We start from the raw sequence: 27,246 nt of genomic DNA, 5'->3' as shown, positions 1-27,246 counted from the left end.
GGAATGTGAACTATTTGTGTAAATTATGTGACTGAAGCTAGCATCTAAATTGATTAACATTTTATAATGTCTTAATTTTAGGGGCACTTAACTGACAGGCAAACTCATTTAGTAGAACATTGCCCTATTAAATCTTTTTATTAATTTAAATACTTTTCAATGTTTATTATATGCCTGAAACCATGAATATGAACTTGATTCAAAGATCTATTTTTTGCATGCCAATTTGCTCTTATTTACTGAATTTTTTTTTTAACATGTGTACCTCAGTAGACCTTTGAAAATGTCTTCAGATTGTAATGAAGTTTTTCAAGTTTAAAAAAGGGTGGAAAAAAACCCCACCAGAATTCTGTTTCCATTTGCTACAGTAATTAACTTGTCCAAGACAAATGGATGAGAGAAATTATGTATGCAGGTGATGTGTGCAGTGATGAATATGTTCTGAATTAGTTATAGAAAATATTTGAGAACAGTAAATCCTTTTGTAAAGTTTCATCTTTAACATCCCTAAAGTCAGTGAGAAATGTAACAAACTTGTAAAGAAAGTTTTATTACTGCTTTCTCTGTATTCTCCTGTCCTTTCCCTTTTTCTCCTCTGTTGGTCCTGCAGATTCCAGTAATATCATCAGGACCAGTCATATTAACATTCTCTTGCAACAAAAAATTTGGCAATGTTGAAACTTTTATTCCAAGTGGTACACTGGAACTGCTCTTGATCACAATATTTGAGCAATTATAACGACTGTTAATTTAAATTCTGTTTATTTTCATAGTATTCTGTGTTTGAGGCTTCTAGGTTTTAAATACGTATTGCTCTGACACATCTGGCTGTGTTTTTGGGAAGACTACACGCTTGGACATTATTGGAGTTTTCTTTGACACTAAAACATCTTCAATTACTGTAGCTGGTGTCAGTCCATAAGTTAGATGAAGATTCTACAAGCACAAGGAAGTGGATGCAGCATTGGGCAGGGATTGTTTTTATACTTAAATTAACATGTAATGTAGTAGAATAAAAATATTCACCAAGTTTCTTTTTAGTCAAATGACATCAGATCAACACAAATGAAAAAAGGGGTTATGCCATTCCCATAATTGCTCTTTTGTTTCAGTAGTTTGCTTTATCCATATAATATTTTAAAACCTCACTATCATTTTAATTCTGCCTTTGCTGGGTAAACTATGAACATGAATTGTTTAAAACTTCACATTTATATTTAAATTAAGAAGTCATCTTGTATTCACATAATCTAAGAGTGGGAGTGGGAGATTATTCACATAATCGAAGTGGATGAGAGTGTTGATCTGCTGGAGGGTAGGATGGCCCTGCAGAGGGACCTGGACAGGCTGGACCGATGGGCCGAGGCCAACTGTATGAGGTTTAACAAGGCCAAGTGCTGGGTCCTGCACTTGGGTCACAACAACCCCATGCAACGCTACAGGCTTGGGGAAGAGTGGCTGGAAAGCTGCCTGGCCGAAAAGGACCTGGGGGTGTTGGTAGACAGCCGGCTGAACATGAGCCAGCAGTGTGCCCAGGTGGCCAAGAAGGCCAACAGCATCCTGGCTTGTATCAGGAATAGTGTGGCCAGCAGGAGCAGGGAGGTGATTGTGCCCCTGTACTCGGCAGTGGTGAGGCTGCACCTGGAATACTGTGTCCAGTTTTGGGCCCCTCGCTGCAAGACACTCATTTTGTCACTGGAACGTGTCCAGAGAAGGGCAACAAAGCTGGTGAAGGGTCTGGAGCACAGGTCTTCTGAGGAGCAGCTGAGGGAACTGGGGTTGTTTAGCCTGGAGAAGAGGAGGCTGAGGGGGAGACCTTATCGCTCTCTACAACTACCTGAAAGGAGGTTGTAGTGAGGTGGGTGTTGGTCTCTTCTCCCGGGTAGTTAGCGATAGGACGAGAGGAAACAGCCTCAAGCTGCACCAGGGGAGGTTTAGATTGGCTATTAGGAAAAATTTCTTTACCGAAAGAGTAGTCAAGCATTGGAACAGGCTGCCCAGAGAAGTGGTGGAGTCACCATCCCTGGAAGTGTTCAGAAAACGGGTAGATGTGGCACTTTGGGACATGGTTTAGTAGGCATGGTGGTGTTGGGTTGACGGTTGGACTGATGATCTTAGAGATCCTTTCCAACCTTAATGATTCCTAGTTTTACTTTCATTAAAAAATAATCCAGCCACCAAGCCAGGAAACATGAAATGACTCTCTAATTGGTTTAGTGGTGGACTTGGTAGTGTAGGTTAATGGTTGGACTTGATGATCTTAAAGGTCTTTTCCAACCTAAACAATTCTATGATTCTATGATTCTATAAAACAAAGATGTATATATGCAAGAGTTAAGTTTTCATTTTATGCTTGTATCATAAGTTGAGTAACAAAGGCTATGTGTTATTTCCAGGTCTGAGACTTAACAAAGGTACCTCTACGTCCCGACCTCCTACTCCTGCCAACTTGCATTTACCAGACATGATCCAGCTGAAAGATATTGTTTGCTATCTGTCACTGCTAGAAAGAGGAAGACCTGAAGACAAGCTAGAATGTATGTTCTTTTTTTTAAGTTAATTTTATATATTTGTTTCAATGTCATCAAAAATTCTGTGTCTAAATTGTCTGAGTTTAAGACTCAGTTTCGGGTAGCTGCATTATAACAATATGGTTCTAGATGACAAGTATTACAGAAATGATCTTTTATTCTTGTTAATAGTGTTTGATGAGATTTTAACTAAATTCTTTCTATCTAGCACACGCTAAGATGGGGAGCAAGGTTCATATGTTCTGCAATTAAAATAATCCTTTCTATACTGTCATCTATTAGTATCAGATCTGAGAAAAACAAATTAAATATACTGAGGGTCCTTAGAGATATATAGAAGTGGTGAATAATCTGTAGAAAACAAGCTAATTGAAACAAAGAATAGTTGTTAATATAGGCTGTGGGCTCTATAATATTAGTGAATACAGAAAAGCCAAGAATGATCCAAGTCTGCACCACTGTTGGAAATGAGTGTTTGACACTGGAAGTGAGAAATTACTTGATTTTTTTTAATTACGGGCCTGATTCATTAAAGCCCAACACCTCTACCTGTTCAAAAAATAACTGAGAGTTTGATCTGCGAATTGGAGGAAAAAAGAAAGAAACTGTGTGTTTCCCTATGATGGAATTTTAGAAGCGAGTTTTCCAGATAAATGAACAGTCAATCCAATCATATAGTCCTTACTGAGACCAAATATACTTTGACATAGCCGGTCTGTCTATAAAAGAACTGTGGGATCAGGCTCTAATACTGTATGGAAAGTAAATACTCAATATGATAGGAAATGCAAACAGTAGGCTGCTTCGGTCGGAATGAGAAATTCATTACAGGGTTACATGACCACATGTTCTTGACGTATCTTGATGTTTCATTACCTGTAGTTAGCTTACAATGACTACTTTGTACTCTAAGATCAATGATACCTTTGCCTCAGCAACGACTATACGGAGCCGTCCCCAAATTTGGTAATACCAGTTTGATATCATATGATTAGAACATGAGGATGTATGCGTGAATGTGCATTCAGAACACAAGCACAGGAAAACTAAGATCCTAGGTTTGAATTTAACTTAATATAGAATAACTGTTTCATGGTAGCAAGTTACACAAGCCTTATCAGAACTCTGAAGAGCTCTGTGCACAAACCATAGCATGAAATGGAGATCAGTTGCCTCCCCTGGTGTCAGGAATTGGTACAATGAAAAGGGGGAGTGACAGAGGAGCAGGTGATGGTTTTAGGGTACGGGATGTTCCATGAACTTCCTGCAACAGGAACTGCATAGGCCAAAGACTATGAATGTTCTGTGTGATTTAGGAGCAAGACAACCTGATCTAATAAAGGTACAGTTCTTACATGTTTTGTATATTCAAGATCATTTGCATTTGATACATGGTTTTTATATAGGTTTATTTTCTACTTTGTCATACAGAGTTGAAATACACCACGTATTGTCACTCTTTAGTGTCTAAATTTTGGCTTATACTGTACCATTGGTATGCAGATTTCCCAGTTGATTTTAGTTGAATTGTCCTTATAAATTAATGGTATAATTTAACCTTTTGTCTGAAACAAGTTTATAGCAGTAGGTCCTGTGGCTGTAAAGGTAAATTATAAACTGGTAGCAGTGCAGTGAAAATAGAAAGGATGGCTTATTCCAGAGTTGCCAACATTAATAACAATCTCAAATCATGATTTTTTTTCTGTTGACAGAATATGGAAATACTCTGAATCATAGCTGGGTGTTTGGAAACTTGATTCATGACAAGCAGAACATCAAAGCGGTGCTTTCAAATAAAATCTGATATGAGCTGGAGGATTTCTTAAGATAAAATACTCTGAGAGGAAATAGTGTTTAGGTTTTGGATCTATGTGATCAATGGATTTTCATAGATTTACAAATATTCCAGCAGATAAGTGGATTCTCTAACCTATTAACAGTGTATTTCTAGAGGTCTTCAGCACTGCGAACCTCACCTGTTTGACATGCTCAGTATATCTATTATTCATAAACTGTATAGGGCCTGAATATAAAGAATATCCCAAACTTTCCTAGCAGAGATATGGTGGAAGAATTTAAGTTCTCTTTTTAAGGTCATATTGCAGATAGTTCAAGGTGAATCTATATTGTTACGTACCTTCATGCTCTGTGGCTCAACCTGTAGACTTCATCCATAGAAACCATTTTCTGCTCTCTATATTGTTTTCACATGTACTAAGCTTTGCTTGCTGATATCCACACTATGATTCTTGAACATGTAAGAAAGATTCCTTGTAAATATTCAGGGTGCTTCCTAAGAACTGAACAGTGGTGTTTTGTAGCTCAACTGTTCTTCCTTTAATGACCCCAACAGCAGAAGTTATTTTAGCTCACGATGGCATGAGGCTTTATCAGCACAACCCATTCCTCAATCTGTGTGTGTTTTTTATCGGTATAACCATGGACACCAGGCATGTATCTCCTGTGAAACTGTTCAGAGAAATGCCAGGGAGTGGTATGAAGGTCATTAGACATAGATGGTGTGGAGGAAGCATACGACCTCCACTGGTGCCATAGCTTTACAAACATTGTATTGCTTACAAGTGCTCAAACTTCTCTCCACTATTACGAACAGAAACTCCAAGAATTATGAGCTGTGGGGTTTTTTGCCAGTTTCTCTTATCAAGGCTCTCTCCAGGTTATTCTGTTTCTGTTCTTTCCACACCAACAGAAGCTTCAGGAATGCCCCACTGTTCTTTCGTATTTTTTCAGTAATATGATTAGTTACAGTCTGTCTTTTTGCTGTGCTATGCAGTTCTTGGACACTCAGGCTTCTGTGAAGAGTGACAAGTCTTACAGTTTTCAAAGTACATGTGCTGGTGAAAATAGAAAGTGCATTCAGCATTTGTTTGTGCATATGTTTTTGAGACTGAATTCCCCAATTCCTTCTCAAAAGAACATCATTTTGAACTTTTGGAAGTTCTGGGATGCCACCTTTTGTCATATGCCAGATTAGAAGTCCAGAGGTTGCAGGTGAAAGTATAGCAGTGCAGCAACTGATCTCATCTTGGTAATTTTATTTTAATACATTTTTAATTATTTACAAAAGGTGTGCAGGCTTGTAGTAGAAGTTGAGTGCCCAGTCAGTGCTATCAGATAAGGGGATGGGAAAAGAAATATAAAAGATTGACTTGGGCTCTGTAGTTTACATCAGAACTTTTGTTCAGTTGGTTTTACTATTTGGTGGTTGTTTTTTCTCCCAGAGTGCGTAAATGAGCAAGAACATGAATATTTAGCAGAGTATGAATAGAAAAGAGATTGCATGCCACACCAGTAGCATAGTTTTTCAGAGTCTAGGCAAGAGCACAGATTGAGCCTTTTCACTACCCAATACATATGTAATTGGAGAGACTTTGTTTGCTACAAAGGTGAAACAGTTATAATTATGCTAATGTCTGTTTTTAAATGACTGATTAAAACTACTGATTCATGTTAAAGGGAAAACAAAAATTGTAAGCACTACTTCTCTGGAGTGGGTAAAGACCAGGGAGATGCTAAAACTTGCTTTCATGATAACTGTAGAACACTTGGTCAACCAGTGCATTACAGTCACAGAGGAGGAGGAAGGAGAACCAAATGATTTGAACTCTATCACTGAGTGATTCAGTGATTCATTCCTATGGAAACTGTGAATGCTTAATGGTACCTTCACCATATAATATTAGCTGTTGTGCCCTCAGCAGCTTTGGGAGAAGGTGTACTAGCAAGGACAGTACCAGTCTCTGGTGGCTTTTAGCATTAGCTGTTGTTATACACTGAAACATTTCTGCTATGTAATTCACAGGCAAAGAAAGATATTTTTATAGGTTTTCTTTGCCTATAACTAATGAATAACATACCTTTGTAGCTTGAAACAATGTACTACAGTAAATATCTTCAATCTTCTATTACAGGTCTTACGAGCAGTGTGATATAGTGGCAAAAATTGCTGAAGTGGTAGAGATGTATAGTGCTTACTTTTTTCCCCCCCAAGTTAGGTGAACAACTTGGGAATAAGATGGGGGATATAAGGGAAGCAAACCAATCCATATAACAGTTAAATATGTTTTGCTGTAAGTAAAAAATAATCAAATTCTTTCGGAACTTTACTTTCTAATTGCTAAGAATTTCCTCTCACTTCTCATTCCATTGTTTCCTGAAAACTGTGATAAGCTTTGCTTGCAGAATTTATTGGACTGTGACAGCATTTGCTGTGGTGGGATTGTTCACGGTTGAATAGGTTACATGTTGTGTTTCCAAAGACATCTGATAAGACAGTTTGTAAGCCGATTGCTTGGTTTTTGCTATCAGTCAAGGCATTACAGTGTCCTGGAACCACCTGTACATGGGCTCTCTTCTTGCTCCTTAGCAAATAGATGTAGGGGGAAAAAATGAGCACTTTTGGAGGGGATGATGTTTAGATTTCAGAGCTCTGACAAACTGTCCCAGAAAGTAGGGACAAAGAGTGAGGTATTTGTAGGCTTCTCCTTTTCATCTTTAAACTTTTAACAGCATTCTGACTAAAGCTTCAGGCTTCTTTCTGCTCTGCAATCTGGTGCAGTATATGATCAGCTGAGTAAGCTGCTTTGAAATATCTTGGTAATGGTGGATGTACCCATTCTTATGGCTGGAATCAAGTAATGATACAAACTTGAAAGTATATATTCTTTCTGGATATTGTCAAAATGCAGCTATTCTTGTCCAGCTAGCTCCCCAAAATGTTAGGAATAAATTTCCAAATTGATGAAGCAAGTCTGGTCCTGGGAGGAGTCATGCTGGCAGTCTGTGAGGAATGTTTATTGTTGGATTTGGCTGATTAGATACTTCAAATAATAACCCTCTGTTTCATTTAGTTGGTCAGAAAGCATTTCTAAAGCAATATTACTATTGAATAGTGATAGCTGCAACCAAGGGAGTAGGATAGCATTGTAACTTAAGCAGGCTTATCAACATTTGCCTGACCAATTGTGTGTTATCCTGTGTTTAGTGAGATGACAGAGAAGGGCCTTTTGGTGGTACTCACCATGAATACAGATCATCTCTAGGAGAAACCAGCATTAAGTTCACAGACCAAATTAGCTGTTGGGAGTGATTTTTGTGGAAAAGGTGCAATTGCACTGTTCTGCTAATACATCTCGTTGGAGGCACTGTGGCAGGGTAGTCGCTGAGTGAACCTCTCACATAATATGAAGTGTTTGGTGGGTCTACAGTTAGTGTGATCATTAAAGGAAAATGTTAATGTTTGTCCTTTCTTTGAAACTCAGCTTTGGTTGTTTTGTGGTTTTGGGTTTTGTTTTTTTTTTTTGTGAAATAATGTTACTATGTTTTCTAATTGAGTTTCCTTCTCTTTCTGTTTCCTTTTTAGTCATGTTTCGCTTATATGATACAGATGGGAACGGATACCTGGATAGTTCGGTAATATTATTTATGTATATTAACACATTGTAAGAGTATGCCATAACGGCATACCTACGCAAAACTACATTAATCCAAATGAAGTTTATAATTATCCTGAATTAATAGAAGCAGTATAAACTAGAGTTGATAAAGTGCCACCCATTTTGAAAGTAACTCTTGAGTTTTCTTTTCCATTAAGCTGCTGCTTCTACAGCTGTATAAATTTTCAAATGCTGACACTGCTATCGTGGAGTCCTATTCCATAGTCTTGTGATTTTTAATCATATTACTGTAGGGGACACATTAATATGATTCCTAAAATTCTAGTATGCTGCTGGAAGATGGGTATGAAAGCACCATTTGTAAAGATTTCATTAAAAGGGGAAAGTGTGAGAGTCACGCAGTGGATGTATATGGAGAGATGTCAGAACTTCTGTGTTGTTATTAAGAATTGAGGAACAATATTAAAGACAAATTTTCGAGGAGTAGCCCAACCAAATGTTTGAAGAAAAATCAGAGATATAGCAATCATTTAAAAAAATGTAACTGGTTTTTTTTTCTGTTAGTTAACAGAAAGAAATAATTTATTGGCAGCTTTCTTTTTTCTTTTTTTTCCCCCTTCTTTTGTATCTCCCTGAAGTAAGACAGCATAGAGGGGATTGGTAAAGAAGAGGAGGTGATTCCCAGAAGTGACAGGGGAATAGGAAAGTTAAGTTATATAGAGTTATAAAATAAATACTGTATCATAGTTTTAGGCAGTACAAAATATGAATTAGATAACCAATGCACATGAGAATTCAGAATGGTTCTAGATAGGCATTTGAGCATGTTTACAAACCAAATTGTGTATATGAATATGGAAGAGCACCAGTGGTACATGATCAAGGGAAATTACAACACTGTAATGGTAAGGAAAGATCTCTGTATTAGTTTATACCATCCACTTTATGCCTTATTTCCCTTGGAAGGTTGTGAATTATACAACTGCTGTAAAAAAATATTTTGTTAGCGTGCTGGAATTTAAAGCACCTTAAATTATTATATCACAGGGTGGACTTCAGATCATGAAACTAATGCTCGAAGGATCAACTAGGAAGAAAGAATCTATTATTACTTTCAACCCAGAGGCTGCCCTTGTGGGGCTGTATTTCACCTCCCTGCATGCTTTGCGGTCCATGGCTGATGTTTTGGTAGTGAAGTGGATTCACCTAAGAGTGGACAGCTTCTAGTGTAAAGGACATTTCATTATGAACACTGATGAAACAGTGTCACTGAATGCAATATATTTGAGTTATAAGTTGCTTGCATTAGCATTTGTCTTTATAATATTGAATTAAATATTGTCATTCTTTTTTGTTCATCTGTAGGAGCTGGAAAATATCATTGCTCAAATGATGCATGTTGCAGAATACCTTGAATGGGATGTTACTGAACTGAGTCCAGTAAGTATCCATTTTATCACAAGTTTTTAATGTTGCTGGAGATGCTGTTTAATCATTTTGTGATACTTCATGTCAGCATGTGATTCTATATATCAGTAAGATAGAAATAATCATAGTCTCTGCTCCACTATGACGCTGTCAATTAGCACTTTCACGAGTCTTTTTCTGATTAAATCTGGTCTGTGAAATGTTCTTGCTACAGTTCAAGGCTTTTCTTCAGTGCATGTAGTAATTAACATTTATAACCCAACTGGTTTGTCTCTGAAAATTTCTTAAAAGTAACTACCTCTTATTTGTTTTGTACATAGAAAGTACACAAGGGGACACAACTTGGTTTGGGAACTTCAGGTGATAATAAAATGTAAATAGGAATATGACACTTAATTTTCTGAACTGTCAGTACTCATTTTACTACAGGTGTCATACAAATAATATTTTCCTTTTTGCATGCTGATGAGTGAATTGGAGATCGGCACATGTTCTAACAAGAAGTTGTTACATTAGAATATGGAATTTATGAGATTTTTCATTAAACTGTGTAGATCCTTCATGAAATGATGGAAGAAATTGACTATGATCATGATGGCACTGTTTCTCTAGAAGAGTGGATCCAAGGAGGAATGACAACAATCCCGCTTTTGGTCCTGCTGGGGTTAGAGAATGTAAGTATTAACGTAAGACTGTCAAGTATCTGATTGCATGTCAGCTGTGGCCCTCAGGTTAGTTTCTCTTGTGGCCTGTGCAAAGAATCGCTTTTCTTTGCCTTTCTTTACTATGGCTGAATGATATGCAAAGAACAGAAGTGTGTCTTCAAAGCAGAGGTACGCTAGCATGTTTGAAGCAACACCAAATGAGCCAGCTCTGGAGCTGGAAGCTTTAAGAAGCTGATCACTTTGTCCTGTTAACAGCATATTGTTAATTCCTAGCTGCAGTAGTATCTGTTAAGAATGTTTTACTGCCCATGTGTATGTTACAGCTGGGTTGGAGTAGTGTCTAGGCTTCTCAGCATGGTGCTGTGTTGTGTGGCCTAACCATACTGAGTCACAGAACAACCTAGGTTGGAAGGAACTCCTGGAGATCATCTGGTCCAGCCTCTTATTAAAGGCAGGGCCACAGATTGAGTAATCCAGGGCCCTGCCAAGCCCAGTCCTGAATAATTCTAGTGAGATTCCATCAGTTCTGCAGGCAACCTCTCCCAGTGTTAATTTTTCTCAAGGGAAAGAACTTTTTTCTTATGCACAAATGGAATTTATTCTGCAGCAATTATTGCCCATTGGCTCTTGTCCTGTCATGATACATCCCTGTGAAGATAGTTCTTCTGTCTCTGTAACTGCCTTAATAAACTATACTAAGTAGCAATATCAAAGAGAACACTTACACCAAAGGATAGAGTGTTATGAAAGAAGTGCTTGTGTTCTGTACATTTACAGCTTCACATTAAAGATAGGACAGATGTAATATGATCAATTTTATACCAGTTCAACACAGCTGTTTTAACACTGGCATGTTGCCAGTGCCACCTGCTGTCCTGTATTTGAGCTAAATTTGAGCACATATATCTTAGCATATGGTTCAAATGCTTTTCTGTTATTTGAGGGAAAACATTTTTATTCAATTTTTTTATGAAGTCTTTTTCAGATACTGAGGTGAAATAATAAATAATATTTACTTTCCCCATATACTTCTACAGACTGAACTAAACGTAGACTGCTGTAGTTGCTCTGTGGTATTTGCACAAAGAAAGGTCAGACTGAGAATTTCCGTAGGGAAATATGCAACAAACCAGTGTGTTTAGCAGAAAACCTAAAATTCTTGCAAAATCTTATTAATCAAATCACCAGGTAAATATCTATCCTATATTGAGGATAACTTTCAGTACTCTTGGATCACTGTAAGTACTAATTCCCTAATTCCATATATGTGACTGAGTAACAAGAATGTTAAGTTACTTCCCTGTCATCAGACAACAAATCTTCATCAGGCCGAATTCCATTATTTCTACAGAATTACTCTAAACAAAGGGCAGCAAATGCTCTCAAGCAATCAGTATAGCAGATAACTAGTAGTCATTTTCAGTACAGATTTTTCTTTTCTGACAGGTAGTGTCGGTGTTGTGGGAGTATTTTTCAGTGTCTACACTTCATTCTTTCTAAATTTAAAACTCCTTGAATTCCGTGATAAATTGATGCAGATCCTTCTGTAGAGGTTTATTTTCATATTAAAGCAAAAGCTATTAGAAGGAAGCTATGTAAATGTGTCTTATCAGATGTTTTATCCTTTTGAGTATTTTTACTCAAAAGTTTTGGGGTTTTTTTTGATTATTTATCTTGCTCTATGTAACTTTACTACAGAAATAATAAAAATACGTAAACAGTGATCAGAATTCTATAGTCTGCTATCAGCATGGGTCAGTATTTCTGTCATCAAGAGTATTCCCTGTACTTTATGTGTTGAAGAGACATAAATGTACAATTGTGAAAAAATATTGTAATGGTATGCAAAATAACTTTTTGATCAATAAGCATAACTTAGTTGAAAGTTAGAGTAAAATGGATGGGGTGGCTTTTAATGCTTTGTTAATATTTTACTTTACTGTGAATGAAGTCCATTAGCTTACAGAACTGTACAAGCTGAATTGCTAGTCATTTGCTAATGATTTACTAGCAAATGATGCCATCCTCTAAAAGGGCTCTGTCCTGGTCTTGGCTGGGATAGAGTTAATTTTCTTCCTAGTAGCAGGCATAGTGCTGTGTTTTGGATTTAGGATGAGAAGAATGCTGATAACACACTGATGGTTTAGTTGTTGCTGAGTACTGCTTATGCTAGTCAAGGACTTTTCAGCTTCCCATGCTCTGCCAGGTGCACAAGAAACTGGGAGGGGGCACAGCCAGAAGAGTTGATCCAAACTGACCCAAGGGCTATTCCATACCATATGACGTCATGCTCAGTATATAAGCTGGGGGGGGTTGGCCGGGGAGCAGCGATCGGTGCTTGGGAGCTGTCTGGGTATTGGTCGGCAGGTGGTGAGCAATTCTATTGTGCATCACTTGCTTTGTATATTATTATCATTATTATATTGTTATTATTATCATTACTATTTTACTTTATTTCAATTATTAAACTGTTCTTATCTCAACCCAGGAGTTTTCTCACTCTTACTCCTCCGATTCTCTCCCCCATCCCACCGGGGCAGGGGGAGTGAGCAAGTGGCTGCGTGGTGCTTAGTTGCTGGCTGGGGCTAAACCATGGCAGGCTTCCATTTTTCTTTTCATGTTGATTTCTTAAACCATTTGCATAATATGTAGAGAAAAACCAGAGTTACAGATTTTCCATCAAACCAGCAAAAAGTTACTACTTCTGTTTGTACACAGTTCTAAACGATCAAATCTAAGTGTATTTTAGGACATTGAAAAGTTAAACCAAGAAAGTTAAAACTATAATGCCTGTCCATCATTATTTTCTGTAAACTGATAGTGTGTTTTTGATGGTTTTACAGCATCTAATATATTACCCAAGGTCTTAATTCCAGTGCACTGTTCCCATTAGTGGAATGCTGTTATTTCTTTTTTACATGCTGTTTTTACATTTTGCAAACCAGCTTCCCAGGACTCTGCTGTTTGGCTGTCTTTCTCCTTTTAGTTACGATAATGAAAAATAAGAGTCTTTTGGCCTCTATTGAGTCCAAATAATCAAAATAATCAAATAATGAAGTTCTGATATCTTGAAGTTTTCCACAGGCTGATTAGTATGTGAAAATAAAGTGCATAACCTACTGGCTTATGCTGCTTAGACATGTCCGGGTAGTCTTCACATGTTGAAAATAAAAAAAAAAAAACCCAACAAAAACCAAACCCCAAAAAACAACCAAACAATTCTCTCACCTTCTTTTAAGTTTAGGCAGCAACGCTTTGGCTCTATGCTGAACTCAAGCAATGATGAAATTTTACATCCAAGAGATCAATTTCAGAGCTTGTCCAGTACGATGGTGACAAAGAATTGTCACTGTAGTTTATTTTAAAAAAAATTAAGGTACCAGTGAATTCCTTAATTTGTTTTGGGTTGGGGTCCATTAACTTACTGTAAAAACTTTTGTATAGAGCTTGTACAAACAATACAAGATTCTCAGGTGGTGTAACTTGTTATGCTAATATCAGTGAAGCTATGGTAATTTATTTCCACTGAAGGTTTGTCGTAGTACCTTCAGAATTCAGCTACATTGTTTGTACTTAATCTTTAGTTTCTTTTTAAGAGCTATATAAAAAGGTCAGATATAATGTAAAAGTTTTATATTACATTTAAAGCCTTTCAATCAGTTTTTATTTCATATTACATGCTTTAGTTACAACAATAAAAAAAGCATTTAAGTGAAATATGGAACTATGCTATACAAAAATAAAAGAATAAATAAGTTAGTGTTTATAAACAACGGGGTTGAGATAGCCTAATTTCTCATAGGTTTGTGGTCTCTGCCCTCTGACTTAATCAGTTAATCCCCTTCTGAAAGAGACAGGAGTACTAGGTGGTTGTTACAAATATTAGCCAGCCAGCTATTACCAAGTTAAAAGAAGTAACAAAGAAATCTGCCTGACTTTCCTTCTGATCTCTCTCTCTCTCTGCCCCCTCCCCCCACACCTTTTTCTAGACTTCCATGAAACTTCTAGTGCCCTCTCAAATTTAGCTGAGATTACTAACTGAATTTAAAAGTTGCTGGAGCATTTTAGAGTCATGGAGATAAAAGGGCAAAGCATAAATATGTCTCATTTCTCTAGGAAATCAACCTAAATATCCAGTTTATTTTATCTTACTGGGCTTGTGCTTTCTGTTTCCTCCTAAAACTTGAATCTGGAGTTGCTGTGAAGGTAGAACTTAGAAATACAGAGAGTTTTGTCTCTGGAAATGTTCCAGGATAGAAACAACATATTCTTATTTTGGTGCTTTTCAAGGCAGCTGGTGTGCTAAACAAACAATGTCAGTACAAGATAAGGAATTTCTGTAAGAACTTAATTGGTTCTTATTCTATAGGGGTGCTGTGATACACATACTGTTTGGAAATTTGTTTTGCAAGAAAAGACCTTGGAACTGTATACTGTATAATCCATGTGTACTTGGATGACTATACTTTTTCCGCTTAGCAGTGGCTGAATGTGTTCTCTGCTGCACCTACTGAAACCTTTGTCTTTAAGACCCACAACTCTTATCTGAGGTTTAGTTGTGCTAGTTTCATGGAAGATGTTCCAAGAAATTCTCTCATGAAAAGTGAGAATTTCATGAAGAAAAAAAAAAAATTAGGTAACTATAGAGGAAAATGTTATTTATTTGGTGCAATTTTTAATAATAAATGTATGAGGTAGAGGTTTTTGCTGAGTGTCACACTTCAGTCTGCAATTTTCATAGTCCTCATCAACTTCCCAAATTTATTGTTGCTTCTTAAGTCAATAGGGTTTTTTTTGTCTCCCATCGAAACACAGATTGGACAGAGAAGTCCCTGCATTACTCCTTCTGGTTGATAATTACACTTTTGGGAAGTCACCTATCACTTAAGAGTGACCACTAAGCTATTTATTTGACTCCTCCACAGCAGAAACCTTCAATGTTTCTGACCTTTTTATTTCATTTTGCGTTAAGTAGATCAACATTATTAGCGAAGTTTGAGAGTTACCCCATTGAGTCTCCTAGCACTGCTTAAAATGTCCTTTGTAATCTGGACACAAAAAGCCACTTAATGACAGTTTGCTCGTAAGGGTTTTTGTCAGCCACGAACGTTGTACTCTGCTCTTCACTGGGAGTTCCTCACTGGTACAATACTACTACACCCTGTTCTGATAAAAGCACTTGGTTTCTCTTCTAAAGTAATTCCATGCCACATATTTTGGTCTCTCTTCTCTTGTAACAGATCATTACTACCACCTCTGTCAGTGATTGTATAAAAGGTAGGTATAAACTGCAAGTTCACAAGTGCTAGTGTTTAAAAAAATCCCGTGTTTTCGGAGTGGAAAGTATTTTATTCCCTCTTTGCTGGCCACTAGATGTCACGGTTGCACTGTATCTGGTACTGTACAGTTGCTGAAAAGCTGCCCTAAGGAGGGAGAGGAATTGAACAACAGTAAATGCTTCGTAAAGTCATCAATAATCTGAAACCAGGCCACTATGCCTTTCTTTTAAGTCACCAGTTGTAATTTTCAACCCATTTCACCTTTTAAATTAAGGTAAATCTCAGTGGGACAAACACGTTTGTGTTGGAGTGTGACTATGCTTCAATTAAATCAGAAGAAAGTACTCTTACAGTTTTATTTTGGATCCTCAAGCAGCAAATATTATGCTATGACACTCAAAGAATTTAAAAGGTAACTCTTCTTTAGCCTTTTTGATTAAATATGGGATGGATACTCGAGTATGAATCCATGCTTGGGAAATACTGCTCCTTACGTTGAATGTTACATTATTGTTGGCTTACTTTTTGAGCTCTGACTATGTGAAAGTGGAACAAACTGGGGACTTGCAAACCTTTGCAAGCCTGGTGTGGGATCTGTTGCACCCTGAGGAGTCCCTCTCAGACTGAAGTCTGAAATGACTGTTTAATACCTGGGCAGTTTCGTAGAGTTGTATTTCTTTCATTCAGCGAGGAATGAAGGCGATGTGGCCTTTTATTGACCCCAGGGATATTTTTGTAAGTCCTGTCTGAAGTCTGGCAGGTGAGTTTCCTAAAAGGCTGAGGTGCTGATGAGCCATATGCTATTTCCATATGTACAGAGGGCAAAACCAAGCCCCTGCTAGAAGGAACGGTAGCTTAGCTCTTTGTGCCAGCCTCTTGCCAGCTGGGAAGCAGATTCACCCTAAGTAATAACGGGAGCTGTTTTACCAGTATCATTTCACGGCATTGCCAGCAGAGGGGGTAATGTTAATGCTTTGTGAGGCTTCATAGCAGGAGCTGCTAAAAAAGAGCACATCTCTTTTCTTGACAGTGCTGTCTACTTCTGTGCTGTGCTAGCTCCCACTTCTTTGCAGGAAGTTTGCAAATGCCTTTCCTTACTACAGTCCTGCTTTTACTTTTGCCTGTAGGTTGGTAAAAGCCCAGGAGAAGTCAGGAGTAACTCTAACCTGTTCTGTGTATAAGGTGTAAAATAAATGGTATTTCATGCAGGTATACAAATTTACCATTATTTAAAATGTAATTTCTGCAGCATTTCAGTCTCTGCGGACGACACATGACTACCAATTTGGGGACAGGGAAACTTCGTAGTGTGGCTAATTATGAAGCTTGCTTAAACAAATTAATTTGCTCTCCTGTGCTCCCTTTTCTATGCTGTCATTTTCTCATGTGCATATTAATGCTTAAGCTTTTATGGATGATCAGGATAGTACACTGGTGAGTGTGTGGATGAAGGCTGGGGAAGTGATTTCCCCCCCACCCCCCACCGCCCCTTTCTCCAGCACACACAGACACACACACACAAAATATCTTAGAAGTTAGAAGCGAGGAGCCCTTCCAAATAGCATGTGTCTTGAATGAGGTTACTTCCTCTCCAGTTGAACCAGAACAGACTTAGAACCCCCTCTCCCCACACCAAATTAAACAAAACAGAACCTGACATGAATTCTTTGCTGAGAGCAACCAAAGGAATATAGAACTTAAATGCATTTGTGTTAAAAAGAGGTGCTGCGTGGTTTAATGGACACCCTTCTCACCTTCCCACTGACTGAACAATACCCAAAGATCAGTCATAAAAATGTCTTAAAGTCATGTAAATATTTTTACAATAAATGAAAACAAAATAGCAGTAGGCAGTGAAAGAATAACTTAGCAGAGTCACTAACATCCTTCTCCCTTGGTTGCTTGTTATCGACTCTTCTCATAGAAAAGACTGAGCATGCTGGTAAGACACTCTAGCTATTGTAAGAGGGGATACTTGCTAGGATGAAAATTTATCAGTGATTTCATTACCTGTTTTAACTCTCAGAATCTTGAGTTTTGTGCCTGTAACCTGAAGATCTCTTTGGCTACCTTATTTACAAATACCTAAAAAACTGAAGTAAGTTAATAATAAACCAGATTAGGGATGTGTAGCTAAATTCTGTGACTGCATAAAATTTTCCACTAATTCTAAGGCTGGCTTTTTCATGGTTGACTTGCTTTTTAAGGTCAGGTCCTTTTGGCAATTGAATCCATGGTAGAAGGGTCAGGACCATAAGTTAACATAACCGTTGTTAACAAAATAAATGTTACTATTGTCATTATGTACTAAAGTCTGCGTATGGCATATGGAGGCTTCATTTTCAGTGATGTATATTGAAGTGAGGAAGAGATTTTTACTGTACCTGCCCTGCTTTGAGATCTTCTTAATGACTATTTGTTTTTAAACTCTTTCTCAGGATATGGAAGCAAAATGAGTGAATGTCAGTAAACGCACTGATGTGTCAGAATTGTGGATTTTATTCATACTTAAAGACTTGCATTGAGGGGGCTTTGTTTCACATTATGCCTTTTTTTTTTCTTGGCAATGTTTTAAAAAGTTATGTGCATGCATAATCATATGCAGCACTTTATTGCTTATTTTTGGCAGTGCACAAGAGCAAAAATTTAATTTGCTATTTTCCAAAAGTGCATTGTGTTTATGTAATGGATTTGCATCAGTTGCAGTCTGTAACACAGTTAAGTGTTTTAATTGGCAGAACACCCACATCAAGACTTGTTTGTTTTTCTGATAAGGAAAATGCCAGCTAAGTTAGTCCATATGTTCTGTTCAAATAAGAAGCGACATATTCACATGTAATGGCCATTCTTTAAAAATAAAATTAAAATGAAAAAGTAACACAGAACTAATGTGGAAGAGAGGCAAGTTTATGCATAATTATGAATTTTTGTTAATTTTCAGAAATAGCAAGTATTTTGCTAAGAAAAGCTGGTCAGCTTGCATTTCAAGTGCTTGTGGTTTATGACTGTATCTCTTGCAACCTGAGTAATGTTAAAATGAAAGTGTACATTGTTTACTGTTTTTTTCTCAGAAGGATTTACATGGTCTTTATTATCTAGTGAATAACTGTCTAGTTTCAGAAGACTTGAAACTCACATACTATATTGTAGTTTAACAATACTTTAAAAATGTGTGGAATGTGGTAGTAAGATGGAAAGAAAAATAGAAGTTACAGAGCTCCGTTTAATGAAATACATCCTCTTCAGCTGCCAGTCATGAAGGAGCTTGACAAGCTTCTAGTGCTCCACAGCTGCAGAATCTATTTCTGCTTCTTCAGGGGAAATTGGAAAACTTCCACACTCTGCCAGCCTGAGAATCCCACATTAGGCATCTGCTCTGCTCTTTCTGCAGAAAGGGGACCCTGACATTGCCCAGCTGTCAGAGATGGCATTTGAACTCCTGCCGATAATATCGGGGGAACTCCACTTAGGCTCTGATCCTGATATCTCAACAGAGAAAAAAATATTCCAGCTGACTTCAGTTCCTTTTGTTTCTAGGTAATTTGTAGGAATTATTCAAAGTTGTGTTCTGGCTAGGACCTGGCTTTGAACCAAACATTCTTAATTTCTTGGAGTGCTGATTTTCCTTCAGGATTTTTTTCCTCCCACCCAAGGATGAAGAAGTCTTCCTCATCTTTGACTTGTCATTAATGGCTAACTCTTAGAATAGGGCAGTACTGATTTTTACGGACATAACTCATACAGTATATGTTAATATAGGACAAAACTGAAATTTATGTCCACTGACTTACATTAACTGTCCTTATCAGTGAAAACCATCATATTATTGCAGATCTAGTCAGGAATATTGAATATACATGATGACAAGTGATAGTAGTAGTTTGATATGAGAAATCAGAAACTGGATGAGAACCAGTTGTTGATGTGGCTTCTGAGAACCAGAGGTTGATGTAGCTTCCTTTAGCTATGTGACAATTTCTTTTTGGTAATGAAATGACCGAGAAGACTATAGTGTTTCAGTAATACACAATGAAGAATCAAACCACTGCAGCCCATTTCCAGCTGATAGACATTAACTGTCTTTGTTCTGTTGGAGGTTACATTTGGTAAAAAATAAATAAAATAAAAAAATCAAGTGATATTGCATTAGGTTAATCTAGTTTTTTCAAACTCAAAACTTCTGATGATTGCAAAAAGGAAAAAGTCTGATGGCCACACTTGCCAAGAAACCTGAAATTTACAGAATTAATTTAACATCTGTACCAAGTGTGCATAATTTTAAAAATCTCTAATAACAGTGAGGTCTCAGAATAATTCCATTAAGAAGGAAGAGGAGAATCGTGCAGCTGAAAGCTTACTTTTGTAAATGTGAATGATTTGATAATATTTTAGTTGTACACGTAAGTTGTAGCGGTCTCCTGAGTTGTAAGTGCTGATCAGTTTATCAGTCTATTCATGCAGGATTTGAGTATAGTGCTACAGCTAACTGAAAAATGTGGGCGTAAATGTAAGGAATTCAATTTTTGGAGAAGAGGTCCAGGATGTAAATCTCACCCTCAAATACTTGCTTTTTGTTATACTATCGGCGGTAGATTAACATAAATTAAAGCTGACAATGGGTATTATTGTGGTGTGGTTAGATTTCCCACTTCACGTATGTTGATACATGTCCCTAATTTTAAGGGTCATTAAGAATATCACTGTAGTTTTAAGAAATCCTCTCTGTTGTTCATTTTGGGGAGTTTTACCTTCTAACCTGAAGCACTTCTATTTTTAGAATTAGTCTAGAACAAATTTTAGTTAGTTTTAATACTAATTGTAAATTAATATTAGCCTAGATTTATTGCTAGCATTGTGTTGCAGTGGTGACAGCAGCCTGGTGTTTTTTCTGAGTTGTTTTTGAAACACATGGATGTCCATGAGCTTCTGAAGAATTTTTTATTATATCATTGCCTGTGTATTTAGAATGATTATACTGTGATCTGGTGCAGGGTATTAAACAAAGTAACAGCTTGTCTTTTACGTTCTTGAGTCAATCTCCAATTTTTATTGGCACTTATATATTTCATTGTTTATTTTATTAAGTGAAATCTGTTTCTTTTATGTCCTGTGCAGAATGTGAAAGATGATGGGCAGCATGTATGGAGACTGAAACACTTTAACAAGCCTGCCTACTGTAATCTTTGTTTGAACATGCTAATCGGAGTAGGCAAGCAAGGTCTCTGCTGTTCTTGTGAGTATAAGCATTTCAGTGGCCATTTGCATACATGTATATTCCTAGAAATGTTGCGCTCGCTGCATAACAAAGAACTAGTAGTTTCCCAGTACAAAACCATTTCCAGCATAATGGTATCTTCCCCCTTTGTCTTCTATGCTTGAGTGCTCAAGGTCCCATTTTTAATTTTTCAGGATATTGGGTTTTCAAAGAGGGAGTTTTCTGTATTATAATAGCTCTCAGTGTTAGTTCCCTTTGGAGTCTACCTCTTTTTTTGGGTTTTCTTTTTTTGTTTTGTTTTGTTTTCTCTTAGCAAGTATCATGCTGAAGTTTCAACCTTTTATTTTTGTTATTCCTCTTTTGTATTAATAATTATTAATATTCTTTAATAGTTATCAACTTGACTAGCATCTAAGTCCCGTATTTGTTTATTCAAATTTTGCACAGAATTCTTGCTCTGTTAATTGTGAAGGTCAAAATCCCAGTTTCTCAGAAATGAAGTTTCTGTAACACTTCTAAAGTTTTGTGTTTACTTGGTTTGTAGTCATAAATCTCAGTCTTGCCATTCTTTCACATATTAACTGAGTATATAGATTTTATGGTAAAGGAATACAGAAAAACTACTGCATCTAATCTGACCTTCATTAGACTATTAGATGCAGTTACTACAGTTCAATTCCTTGAGTTGTGTCTATGTATCTCCTAATAATTTGTGTCTGACCAGCTCATAACCTGTATCTTGAGAAACCAAATCTTGCCAAAAGATACCTCGACTCTGTTTGACTGTTTCAAGAGATGGATGATCCATATCTTTCTTTTGTGGTGTGTTCCACTGATTAATCATCTTTTTTTAAAACCTATTTTCTGATTTGAATATGTCTGGTAGACTGTTCCAATGATTGGTTCGTGTTATGCCCTGCTCCATTAGATTAATGAGATCTTTAGTACCCACTGTATTCTCCTCATGATGGTATCAAGTCACCTTTCACTGTGCTTTTTGATAAATTAATCAGTTTCTTAGTGTAACTTACTTTCTTCATTTTTGGTATGAAAGATAGCCCATCACAGCTGATCAGGACCTTTCTGCCTGTACAGTTCTATTGATTTAATTTGAGATTAGTTTGAATGAATGAGGGGTTTGGAATCGACCATTTCTCTCTCTTCTGTGGGCCACAGATCTCTTTAAAATGTAATTCAGATGTAAATCCTCCATGTATGCATTTTCACATCATATAATTTCATTCACAATACTATGGAATGAGAGAGATACATGTATTAAAATTCAAACAAATGGAAATTGCATAACTCCAGATTAATAAATGCTGATGACAGTAACTGGAATATATATATAAAACGCTGAATTGACTATTAGATCTTGAAATATTGCATTCTTTAATATTCTTTTATGTCAGACTGATGTAAACTTAATCCTTGTGAGGAAATGTAAGACCCATGTATGTTTGAAAGAAAAAATTCTGTTGAGCAAATAATGTAGATCATCATCTTCAGTAGTTACCAGAAATGCGTAGATGAGTTATATAAAGTAAACTGTCCCAAAAAGACCAGCCTTACCAGAGCTGTAATTTTCTCTGCTGCAATGTACCTCTTTAAAATTTATTTGTTATTGTGCTTGGCATGTATTTGGTGAGAACAATGGTCCCAGTGTATCTGAAGAACATCCACATGATCCTTTCAGTCACTTCATGCAGCAAGGGGCACAATTCTACTTACAAAACTATTACGCTGTTTCCTTATCTTGCTAAAGCTTCTTCTCCAATATATTTTCCAAGCGTTGCTATAGATTTCATTATTTGCATTTTAGATTGTGTGGGAGGAAAAAAAAGAAAAAGGAAACTGCAGGGGGCCTCACCATCCCTCCATGGTCCAATCAACAATGTTACTCCCTGCAGTTTGTCTGATTAATGGCTGCGCCTCCCACTGGGTTTGTGTAATAGGTGCAAGCAAGGTGTTTAGAAGTACTTTGTGCTTAATTGCTCTCGAGGTCAAAAGCATGAGACATATACCATGCAGGGAGAAATTCATTCTCAGTTTTTAATAGTTGACTCTGTTGAATGCAGGTATAAGCTGTAGCATTATTTCCTCATCTGGGCACAGTTGTATAGTTGAAGTCAGGAGAGCTTTGCATTGTACCCTGACATTTGTGTTTTCCAAATACAGCTAGTCTGATCTTTACAGACCTGGTCAACAATAGTAGTTACCTAAAACTGGTGTGGAGGTGTTAGGAAAACAAACCCTCTTAGGAGTTGGTATTTGGGAAAGTAGGAGTTAAAGTTGGGGTGATTACATGGAATGCATGAAACAATTGCTATCTGAAAATGGACTAATCAGCCATTTAAGATTTATAAATCAATAGAAGGAGCAACATAAATTCATTGGCTTTTATTTTTGTGCTTGCCAGCTGCTCTCATGCCTATATTTTGTAAAATATAGATTTCTTTCTACTAGCAAATGACACCAAACCATTTGGCAGTCATCAATTTGTCTTTAATATTTTTGTCATTTGGGAATTATTGTGAAAAAATTTAGTGAGCTCTGATTTAATTAAGCATTTCCTGTTATGCAATGATAGTGTATTCTTGGATTTCTCACTTGCATAATATTTCCTGTTCTAATTGGCCTTTTGTATTCCATGGAAAAAGCAGTCTAGTTTGAGTTTTCATTGACTGATTGGATTGATTATATAGAAATGGCATGCTGCTAGCGTTATTTGTTTCATAAAAATGAACTCAGAAATGCCACTGCCTCAACATCTATTAATGTGTTTCTTTTTTCAGTTTGCAAGTATACAGTCCATGAACGCTGTGTCTCAAGAGCTCCCGCATCTTGCATCAAAACATATGTGAAGTCCAAAAAGAATACTGATGTAAGTTTGGGGTAGCACTAATTTTGCCATGTATCTGTTAATTTAGTAACTCTATGTCTATCCACACTTTTCTTTTGCAGGTAATGCACCATTTCTGGGTAGAAGGAAATTGTCCAACAAAATGTGATAAGTGTCACAAAACTATAAAATGTTACCAAGGCTTGACTGGACTTCACTGTGTTTGGTGTCAGATCACAGTAAGTATACTATAGTAGAACCTTTAGCTCAGGTTAGAGAGACAAAAATCTGCATATCTTTTTTTTATAGCCTCATAATTCAAAAAATCTCACTCAGTTTTGTCATCAGGAATGGATAGTGTGTGTTTAAGAAACAGTATATGCAGAATATTCATAGGAATCCTTAATTGTTGTAAGCAAATACGCTTAAAGGTATACTCTGCTTCAAGACATTATACAAATGGAAATGATACATGTCATTCTAAACAGCAGAATTCCCAATCTAGATTACAGAAAGATTATAAAAGAGTTTTCAGTACTGGGGAAAGTCAAGGTCACTGTGACAGTAGGGCAAAATCCTAATTTGTGGTGTACTGACAGGCAAATAAAATTGAGGACATCTGGTAGGATACAGTGATTTCAAGTGTCTGGGAATAACAGCAGAGACATCTTGATAATACACGAATCTGTGCACCAAGTCTAATATATACAACTTTTGTGTGCTCCTTATTCAGCAGGAAGCAATAACTGGAACTAATGACATTCAAGGAACACTGCCCTTATAAGTGAGATCTTCATGCTAGAAGGAGCAATGCCAGTATTTCTGTTCCTAGCCAGGGCAGGATTTAAATCTAAATGGGGAGAGATTCAGCCTTCTTCTAGGGTTTTTGCTTTTTTGCTGATACCATTATTATTATTGTTATTGTTATGGAACAGCAGTTGTTTGTTCAATGTTTTAAATAATAATATGAGGCTGAGGCATTAGTGAATGTTTGTTTTCAACATACAAGTTTGGATGTTTTATGACATATTTTCTTAACACAAGAATACAAAATATGAAACATCATCAAAGAAAATAGATCCAGGATACTTTTAGTGATAAGCTGTTATGATTACTTAAAAAAAAAAATATTTTAGAAGAAAGCAAACATGTAGTCCAGATTGCTGTCAAAATTTGGATAATTTATGTAGAGAGCAAAACACCCGATCCAGAATTTTTGTATGCAGATAATTAAATTTAAGCAATGGCTATCTGTGTTTAGATACATAAATACGAGTGTTCCACTCTAGATACAGAAGTGGTTACATCTGTATAATATGTGTATGTCATTCAAGAAATCCATATTATGTAAGGCTTCCTCCTGAAGTCAAAGGAAGTTGCAAATTCTGTAGCTGCTCAGAAAAATTATTTTCCCATTATTTCATGTGAATCTGGACCAGATTTGTAAAGGTCTTTTACTTCTTGAAGATAAGCATCAAGATTTAGAGGACTTCGATAAGAACTGATATTCACTAAGGAAATACCAAGGAATGTCTACCATTAAAATCACTGAAGGAAGAGGCTAAATTCTTTTGAAAATATTTTAGGTGCTTGCATGCATATTTAAATGCTTAAATATCTATCAAGATTCCAATTAAAAATTGGCCTATGTTTTTTGACAGCCAAAATTGAAAATGTTAGCACTGAGGTTTACAATTTTGCAGTTGTAATTCTATCGGTAATTTAAGGATTTTTTTATTTTCTGTAAAAGTAAAGCTGTATTTTCCAAGTAACTTTATTAATCTTTTTATTTAATTTTTACGGCTTCAGGTGTAAATTAGACACATAAGTGAAAAATAAGTATTTTTAAACTTCTAAAAATACTGCAAATTACTTGTTTTTCAGTCTCCTATTCACTTCTCTGCAATTCTGTGTGTTCTATATAGTCTATTGCAATAAGTTTCTTTGCTAATAGTAATAACTTTCTTTATTACTGAAAAAATGGTGTTTTAAAGTTCTAACAGATAATTGATTTTTGAACGGATATTCTGAAGTTATATAATTATCATCACATCCTTCATACATTTTCAACTCCTCGTACAACAACATGTTTAGGGCTTGTTGCTGACATATTTTTGTAATGTAAGAGGATGCCAGTTATTACGCAACTAATTCTGAGCCTCTTTCATGAATTTTAAATATCTCTCCTTCTTACAACTTAATAGGGTCACTTCTAATGTCAAATAACTGAGTCAAATCCTGAAATTTAGAGATATTTTTCACTAAGGAGTCTTGTTATACTGAGTTCTCAGCCAGGCCTATGATTCCCTCTTCCATATACTCTGTAGTTCTCTACCATGGTCTTGTAAGTGTTTTTTTCCTCATTTTCTCTCCAGCAAATATGGTTTTTCCTACTTGGCAGGCATCTGGTTGCGAGGGAGGCAATATTCTAAAGGAGCTAGGTTTGGGGTAAAGTAGTTTTGGGGAAACGTATTTAAAATCAGATAAAACATTTTTTTGAGAAGAGATGCATATTATTTTATTTCATCATGTCAAAGTGTTATTTTCATTAAAGCTACATATCTTCTACCATTTCTGTTGTCTGCTATGTACCAATTCTGTTGTCAAAGATCAGCAGAGACTAATAAGAAGATTAAGCTTTTTTTTTTTCATGGATAAGTTTGCATGCCACCGAGTAGCAAAGCTGCTAATTACTACTGGATGTGAGAAGATACTTTTATTTGATGTAACATGGCCTGGTGTGCATTAATTATGGTACAAGTAGCCTTACCACTGAGGCAGAGAATTAGCATGACAAATGATTTAGATTACAGGGCTACCAAAATACCCTCACAATAAGGCTTTAATACTCAGAGTAAATCGAAACTCGTTAGACTTTTATTTTCTGTTGCTAAGTAACTGCCTGAAAAGGTAACTTTGCAGTATAAATGAATATAGACAAGGCTAATATTAGGTGCCATTCAGTTCAAAATTCAGAAATGTTATGTCAACATTAACTGTACCAGATAACTTTATGAAGACCATATTACCGGTAAAACTTATATACATCAGCAACTGGTACAATTTTATTGTAATTTTAACAGAGTTCATACTGACATAGTTAAATCATCTAAGGGAGAATGAATCAGTCTTTGGAAAAATGTGATTTACAGATGCAGACATTGAACTACAGATTTTATAACAGCTATTGAACCTGTTGAACTACTGCTGTATGCTGCCTATTACACCAGTTAAATCACTTTATATATATATTTATATATATATATAAAAATATATATAAAAATATATATAATATATATATATAAATATATATATTTATATTTATATATATTTTTTTATATATATATAAATCACAAAATAAGATTTTTACTTCAAAATTTATGGTATTTATTATCCTGATTATTTTTCTTTAATGCAAATACTCATATCTTCTCAAAAAATAAAATACTAATCTCTATGGGAAATGCATGTTACCTGAAGAACTTAATGCACAGTTTATTGAATCAATGCAGAAAAAGGATCATAGAATAATTTAGGTTGGAAAAGACCTTTAAGATCATTGAGTCCAAAATAATAAACTTTCACCAAATTTTACGATATGATGTTGTATTTTATTGTGGCTATCTAATAATATTGAGGAGTATACTAATTAAATGTGAATGCTTTGCATGATGCAGGCACACAACTGTGCCTTTGTACTTTGTGGCTGGATATATATGTTGAAATATTCCATTTAGAGACATTTGAATTGAGTTAAATCCTAAAATAACAAGAAGAACTCTTGATTGCTGTTGCAAAATATTGCAATAAATACATCATTATTTGTTGGCATTTTATGTTGATGTTGTATGCACATTTTTCCCTTCCAC

General features: G+C 36.2%; 1 protein-coding gene across 6 annotated transcripts in view; it reads left to right on the top strand.

The window, feature by feature from the left end:
• The window catches only part of DGKB (diacylglycerol kinase beta), a 331,752-nt gene that overhangs the window by 59,067 nt on the left and 245,439 nt on the right, over window positions 1-27,246 (top strand). For all 6 annotated transcript variants that reach the window (XM_075706287.1, XM_075706284.1, XM_075706289.1 and 3 more), the window contains 7 exons: window positions 2,397-2,537; window positions 7,915-7,964; window positions 9,314-9,388; window positions 9,931-10,050; window positions 20,436-20,553; window positions 23,331-23,419; window positions 23,500-23,616. In XM_075706287.1, coding sequence (XP_075562402.1) covers window positions 2,397-2,537; window positions 7,915-7,964; window positions 9,314-9,388; window positions 9,931-10,050; window positions 20,436-20,553; window positions 23,331-23,419; window positions 23,500-23,616 — 710 coding nt within the window. The remainder of the gene's footprint in view (window positions 1-2,396; window positions 2,538-7,914; window positions 7,965-9,313; window positions 9,389-9,930; window positions 10,051-20,435; window positions 20,554-23,330; window positions 23,420-23,499; window positions 23,617-27,246) is intronic.

Source organism: Pelecanus crispus, chromosome 2 (assembly GCF_030463565.1).
Source record: "Pelecanus crispus isolate bPelCri1 chromosome 2, bPelCri1.pri, whole genome shotgun sequence".
Classification (NCBI taxonomy): domain Eukaryota; kingdom Metazoa; phylum Chordata; class Aves; order Pelecaniformes; family Pelecanidae; genus Pelecanus; species Pelecanus crispus.
This window is presented reverse-complemented; position numbering and strand designations above follow the sequence as displayed.